General features: G+C 44.0%; 1 protein-coding gene across 2 annotated transcripts in view; it reads left to right on the top strand.

The window, feature by feature from the left end:
- Positions 1 to 1,779: 1,779 nt before the first annotated feature.
- Positions 1,780 to 7,699, top strand: part of PRKRA (protein activator of interferon induced protein kinase EIF2AK2) — a 44,760-nt gene continuing 38,840 nt past the window's right edge. Inside the window, exon 1 of one of the 2 annotated variants that reach the window (XM_073577457.1) lies at positions 1,780 to 1,862. Coding sequence is in view for 1 of the 2 variants with exons in the window: in XM_073577456.1 (XP_073433557.1) it covers positions 2,017 to 2,072 (56 nt within the window). In the remaining variant the exon portion in view is untranslated. Of the gene's footprint in view, positions 1,863 to 1,882; positions 2,073 to 7,699 lie in introns of those variants that run through there. The other variant, XM_073577456.1, reaches the window with a different exon arrangement.

Below are 7,699 nucleotides of genomic sequence, written 5' to 3'. Positions count from 1 at the left end.
GTGGGTCCCTTATAGAGCTCTCTTATACGGTGGGTCCCTTATAGAGCTCTCTTATACGGTGAGTCCCTTATAGAGCTCTCTTATACGGTGGCTGCCTTATAGAGCTCTCTTATACGGTGGCTGCCTTATAGAGTTCTCTTATACGGTGGCTGCCTTATAGAGCTCTCTTATACGGTGGGTCCCTTATAGAGCTCTCTTATACGGTGGGTCCCTTATAGAGCTCTCTTATACGGTGGCTGCCTTATAGAGCTCTCTTATACGGTGGCTGCCTTATAGAGCTCTCTTATACGGTGGGTCCCTTATTGAGCTCTCTTATACGGTGGGTCCCTTATAGAGCTCTCTTATACGGTGGGTCCCTTATAGAGCTCTCTTATACGGTGGGTCCCTTATAGAGCTCTCTTATACGGTGGGTCCCTTATAGAGCTCTCTTATACGGTGGGTCCCTTATAGAGCTCTCTTATACGGTGGGTCCCTTATAGAGCTCTCTTACACGGTGGGTCCCTTATAGAGCTCTCTTACACGGTGGGTCCCTTATAGAGCTCTTATACGGTGGGTCCCTTATAGAGCTCTCTTATACGGTGGGTCCCTTATAGAGCTCTCTTATACGGTGGGTCCCTTATAGAGCTCTCTTATACGGTGGGTCCCTTATAGAGCTCTCTTATACGGTGCGTCCCTTATAGAGCTCTCTTATACGGTGGGTCCCTTATAGAGCTCTCTTATACGGTGGGTCCCTTATAGAGCTCTCTTATACGGTGGCTGCCTTATACAGCTCTCTTATACGGTGGCTGCCTTATAGAGCTCTCTTATACGGTGGCTGCCTTATAGAGCTCTCTTATACGGTGGGTCCCTTATAGAGCTCTCTTATACGGTGGGTCCCTTATAGAGCTCTCTTATACGGTGGGTCCCTTATAGAGCTCTCTTATACGGTGGCTGCCTTATAGAGCTCTCTTATACGGTGGCTGCCTTATAGAGCTCTCTTATACGGTGGCTGCCTTATAGAGCTCTCTTATACGGTGGCTGCCTTATAGAGCTCTCTTATACGGTGGGTCCCTTATAGAGTTCTCTTATACGGTGGGTCCCTTATAGAGTTCTCTTATACGGTGGGTCCCTTATAGAGCTCTCTTATACGGTGGCTGCCTTATAGAGCTCTCTTATACGGTGGCTGCCTTATAGAGCTCTTATACGGTGGCTGCCTTATAGAGCTCTTATACGGTGGCTGCCTTATAGAGCTCTCTTATACGGTGGGTCCCTTATAGAGCTCTCTTATACGGTGGGTCCCTTATAGAGCTCTCTTATACGGTGGCTGCCTTATACAGCTCTCTTATACGGTGGCTGCCTTATACAGCTCTCTTATACGGTGGCTGCCTTATACAGCTCTCTTATACGGTGGCTGCCTTATACAGCTCTCTTATACGGTGGCTGCCTTATACAGCTCTCTTATACGGTGGGTCCCTTATAGAGCTCTCTTATACGGTGGGTCCCTTATAGAGCTCTCTTATACGGTGGGTCCCTTATAGAGCTCTCTTATACGGTGGCTGCCTTATATAGCGCCATCTCGCAGTAACTGACCGCAGGACCCATCACCAGCCATAATCCCGCTCCTAAGAACCATCCCTCGTTACCATATGGAACCACGCCCACCAGACGTCATCACGTCACGCCCCTTGGCTCAACATTCCTACCACTTCTGATAAAGAAACGTTGCCCGCTCATTACTATGTAGGCCACACCCACCCCATTTATCCAATCAGATCACGCCTTCAAAGTCGGAGGCCCAGCTCGTCCCTGCCGCATTAACCCCGCCTCTTTCTATCACCATGGTACCAGTTAGGCCTTTGTCCCGGGTATCCCTCCGCACGAGGGTAAGGTAGAGACTGTGTGCAGTCCTTCCCCTTCCGCTAGACCCTCCTTGTGAGAGGAAGTGCCGCAGTGTTATCGGCCGGCCGGCGGAGAGCCTTTTCTGCGCGGCTCTAATCCTCGGAGAGCAGGTCCCACTCTCCCCCCAACTCCGCCATCATGTCCAGGGAGAGGTTTCCAGCCGCGCCTAAAAGGAGCTCTGACAAAGCCATGAGGTGAAAGGGGAGTGACGGGGACTGCAAGGCGCAGCATGCCTTCCCGTGTAGATGGAGGGGTGGGGGAGGCTGCGGGGTCCAGGCTACTGCAGCGTATGTGCACAGCGGTGACTGGTGGAGACAGATGTAGGAATGCAGCAATTCTAGATAGCCAAAATCTAATATATATATTATACACCCATCAACTACATAGTTATTTGGTTTTGCTTATATAGCGCCATCATATTCCGCAGCGCTGCACCATTATATATTACACATACACAATTATACACACATCAGTTATATATACCGTATATACATGCACACAAATATATATATACCAATGACACACAGCAATTATACTGTATATACATGCATTATATATATATATATATACACACACATCATATTCCGCAGCGCTTTCCATACATTATATTACACACAATTATATTCACACAACTTTATATATACACACACCAATTACACATCATATTCCGCAGCGCTTTCCATACATTATATATTACACACATACACCAATTATACACCCACACACACAATTTCATGTATACACACAATTATATGTACACTGTATATACATACACAAATCAAATATAATATATACACACACCAATTATATTTAGTGTTGCTTATATAGCACCATCATACTCCGCAGCGCTTTCCATACATTATATTACACACAATTGTATATACCCACACACAATTTCATATATACATACACACCAATTATACACCCACCTCAATTTATACACACATCCATTATCGATAGATATACACGCGCAATTATATACATATAAACACATTAATTATGCATATATACACACACATCAAATACTAATATATATGATTGACAGTCATCTTGTCTTTCTTCCATTTTCTAATAATTGCACTAACAGTTGTTGCCTTCTCACCAAGCTGCTTGCCTATTGTCCTGTAGCCCATCCCAGCCTTGTGCTGGTCTACAGTTTTGTCCCTGGTGTCCTTAGACAGCTCTTTGGTCTTGGCCATGGTGGAGAGGTTGCAGTGTGACTGTGTGTGGACAGGTGTCTTTTATACGGGTAACAAGTTCAAACAGGTGCAGTAATACAGGTAATGAGTGCAGAGTAGGAGGCTTCTTAAAGAAAAACTAACAGGTCTGTGAGAGCCAGAATTCATGCTGGTTGGTCGGTGATTAAATACTTATTTCATGCAATAAAATGCAATTTAATTAGGTAAAAATCATACAATGTGATTTTTTTTTTTTTTTTTTTTTTTTTTATGTTCTGTCTCTCACAGTTGAAGTGTACCTACGATAAAAAATGTTCCCCACTGTATATACAGCATTCGACACACCAGTTACCGTATATACATGTATATATTTCAATTCTACACACAAACATACCGTATTTTGCGGATTATAAGACACACCCTAAATTTTGAGAAAAGGCCAGAGCCCCCGCTGTTCCATGGTTTCCTATGCTGTGGACTCCGGAAAAATGGCTGCCGGGGGCAGATGGAGATCTTGGCACCAAGAGCTCGGGAGATGAGATCTCAGCGCCGAGATCTTCACCCTCGACGTCTCTTAATTACCCAGGAACTATACTGGAGCCTCCACGCTCTGCACCCACTATGGAATATCTCCTAAGTCGGTGAGCTGATGAATCAGATCCTGGCTACTAGATCACAGTATGTTTTCCTCCGAAATGTTCCAGCACTTCAGGAAAAAATGTAGTTTGATGAGCCGGCCCCGGACCATAGGGAGAGACTCAAACATTCTAGCTTCTCCATTACTCTAGTTGATTGACAGGTCTCTCCCATGTGTATCCAGAGACCTATCCATCACCTGGAGTGGTGCAGTTACAGGTCTGCCAGGGGTGGTGCCGCAATAGTCAGGTCTATTTCTATATTTCCTGGCTGACTCTTTAAACTATGGCTCAGATTAATTTAGAAGGGTTTTCCACTACTATTTGACCCCTTTCATAAGTCCTAGCTATCAGTTTTCTAATCTACTCTTATTACCTGCGCTGCTGGGTGGGTCACACAACTTTTTGCTGTCAATCAATCCCTGTTTCCTGCCCTGATATTTTCGATCTATGGCCCTGGAATTGAACGGAATAACAAGAAGACTTCACTGATGAGGACGGAGCTGCCAGTAAATGATTGACAGTTTCTGGTTTGGCAAAATGACGACGTCACTGTTTGAGGGTGGAATTTCCTTTCAATGATTGACAGGAGTCCGTGCACGCATGCAATTTCCTCTGCTTGGATCCTGCTGATGCTTTACAGCACCGACTTCTTCAGCTGAGAAGCACTGCGACGTGCTGATCGTAATTAGAAAGCATGTATGACGGCACTTCTCAGCTGAAGGGTCGGCCCTCCAAAGTATCAGCAGGATCCGTGCAGAGAAAAGTGAAGTTTGTGAACGTGCATGCTCAGACTCCTGTCAATCGTTGAAAGACAGCTTCGCCCTTGTCAGTGACGTCCTCTGGTCATTTTGTCTGGTGGTGCCCCGGTCACAAGTAACAGGACTTTTAGCATTGGCCGCCACAACAAAGGGTATTAAAAGTAGAAGTCATTGTTAGGAACAGTTAGGCCATATGAACGGGGGTCAAATAGTGGTGGACAACCCCTTTAACAATGACGTTTTGAATGCCAGTGTTAAGTTGCACCTCTTTATAAATTAGGCACATCGTACAACTGCTTCCTTCACTAAAAATCTTACTTCAGCTAAGGGTTTGTCATACAATTCTGGCATAATTTATTGAAGTGGGGTAAATTATGATGTATTTGCAGCCCCCGTCTCGCCCCAGTTCTTCTGATTTTGGCAAGTCTGTCTCAGATTGGCATAAAAACGCCAATATTTTTTGTTCCGATTGGTCAAAATTGTTTGGACACTTCAAGGTGTTTTACTCCAGAATTCTGGCGAAAGCACCTTGTTTTTTTATATTCTACGTGTCAAAAAAAACCCCAAACTACAGCATTTATTTGTGCTGTCAGGTTTGCAAACTATTTTGTTACACACAGCCCTATAAGGCTATGTGCGCACGTTGCGTATTTCTGCAAGGTTTTTGCATCTCTTGGCAGAAAAACGCAGCGGAAAATATGCGTGTTTTAATACATTTTTCAATTGGTTTTTTTTTTCATGTTTTTGCAAATCCATAGAGCTAAATAGATATATTATTTTTTTTGAATCAGATCTTTTTTATTTAACATTCAGGAATCAATACAGAAAGAATATGACATCTTAGGCTGGTTTCACATTTGCGCTTTTGTGCGCAGCGCATCGTGCGCACCCGTGCGCATGCGCACTGCGCACCTATGTTTAACATGACGTGCGCATGTTTTTGCGCACACTTGCGTTTTCGTGCGCATGCGTTTTTTTGTCTTTTGCGCCAGGTGCGCCAGACGCAACATGTTGGATTTTTTGGTGCGCCCTGTCTCGGCAAAAAAACGCATGCGCACGCTTGCGCACGGAATGCGCAAAAACAACACATTGAAGTCTATGGTAACGCATGCGTGCGCATGGTCTTGCGCACGGTTGCGGTTTTTTTACGCATGCGTTTTTGAGTGAAACAAGTCTAGAATGTTCTCTAGACAATGGAAAAAACGTCACACTTAAAAACGCATGCGCATAAAAAACGCCAACGCATGCAAAAAACGCATGTAAAACGCAAACAACGCTGCGTTTTTTTTACACATCAGCGTGCGCATGACGTTAAAAAAAGCGCGTTTGTTTTGCGTTTTTCTTTGCGTTTTTTATGCGCCCGATGCGCTGCGCAAAAAAACGCTAATGTGAAACTAGCCTTATATAGCTAGTAAAAATTACATTGAGAGCAGATATTATCGAAAGGGTAAAACTCTTCCTGTGTAAGAATAAATAAAAAGAAGAAAATCTCAAAACACAGATATTTGCATAAAATTGAGCCTATAAACAACATGGCTCCACAAATAAACAAAAATCAAAATTATACATCAGTGCCTCATTTGAGTGGGAAAACCATCCCCGCCAGCCGCGCCACTCCGCATCATATTTCGCCCCCCCCGCGGATATCAGGTCCAATCCACCCCAGCCCCCTCCCACCGCGCCACTCAAAATCTACTTCGCCACAAAGGGCACTAGACTTTATTTTCACCCCCCAAGCATCCCCTCACCGCAAGCACAACAGCAACTGGTCCAACATCGCATCCCGTACCAGTGCGCCCGAGGGGAGACCCGTTGACTCCATCCATGGCTGCCAAATTTTGTAAAACTTTCTTATTGCATTTCTTTTTAAATAAGCCCCCCTTTCCAGTCTGATGACATTATTTAGTTTATTTTTAAGCTCTGACAATGTTGGTGGCATAGGATCCAACCAATGATATGCAAGTATCTTTCTTGCCTGATATAGGATACGTGCTATTCCCAGGGCCACTGTAAATAGATATATTATTAAAAAAAAAGAATTGTGATGTAATTTCCTTGTTCAATTTCTTTTTCATTCTCCATTGAAGACCATAATGTCATTACATACCATGTTCAAATGTATAATATGTTTACACACACAAAACAAGTATAAGTGAAAAAAATTATATATATATTACCAAGCCCGAGGTTTAGAAATGAACAGGTGTCAGCCATATACCATCATTAATAAAACGGTACATAGTTAAATAGACACACAAACACACTCACCAGCCTATGTAGGAGCATTAACATAATTAACCTAAATATGCTGTAACAAAGCAGCAACTGTCAGAAATCTGCGTGAAACACAATATTTATTTTTCAAAAAGTTAAAAAAAAAACCAATTGCTTTGGCTCCCGCATAATTTTCATAACCAGCAGAGGGAAAGCCAACGGATGAGGGCTGATGTTAATATTCTGGGAAGGAGCAATTAGGCATAAAGATTCCCGGGCTATTAATATCAGCTCACAGCTGTTTGCTTAGCCTTTACTGGCTTTACAGGGGAACCCCTGAAAGTGACCCTATAAAATTGAACCAGCAAAGGCTAGGCAGACAGCTGCACGCTGATATTAATAACCTGGGAAGGGGCCATGGATATTGGCGCCACCACAGGCTAAAAACATCAGCTCTCAGCTGCCCCAGAAATGGCGCATCTTATAGATGCGCCAATTCTGGCATGTCTCAGTCTTCCCACTTGCTCTATAGTGGTGGCAAGTGGGGTTCATATTTGTGGGGTTGATGTCACCTTTGTATTGTCAGTTGACATCAAGTCCACAAGTTAGTAATGGAGAGGCATCTATAAGACACCTCTCCATTACTAACCCCATAGTGATATTGTAAAAACACAGAGACCCAGAATAAATAAAGTCCTTCATTTGAAATAATCACACAGACTCCTTCATTGAATCTAAATTTACCTTACTTGCTGAACGCCTAATCCCCGACGCCCTCATCTCCTGCAAACAGTCAAAAATTAATAAACCAACATATAATACTATCCTGTCCGAAGTAGTCCACTTAATAACGAGTGTTCCACGGCGATCTTACGTGAAGAACAGTCACAGCGGTAGATGTGACTGCTCTACCCGGCCTCCGGCGATACAGAGCAGGAGCGATTACCTCCTGTCAGTGTATCACTGTGCTGACGTGAGAGTTCACCAGAGTTCATCAGCTCCGGTGCTCTCACAGCACTGCTGTGTGACAACG

Source organism: Dendrobates tinctorius, unplaced genomic scaffold (assembly GCF_039654945.1).
Source record: "Dendrobates tinctorius isolate UK_male_01 unplaced genomic scaffold, ASM3965494v1 ptg000056l, whole genome shotgun sequence".
Classification (NCBI taxonomy): domain Eukaryota; kingdom Metazoa; phylum Chordata; class Amphibia; order Anura; family Dendrobatidae; genus Dendrobates; species Dendrobates tinctorius.
Note: the sequence above shows the minus strand (reverse complement) of the source record. Positions and strands in the feature narration are given on the sequence as shown.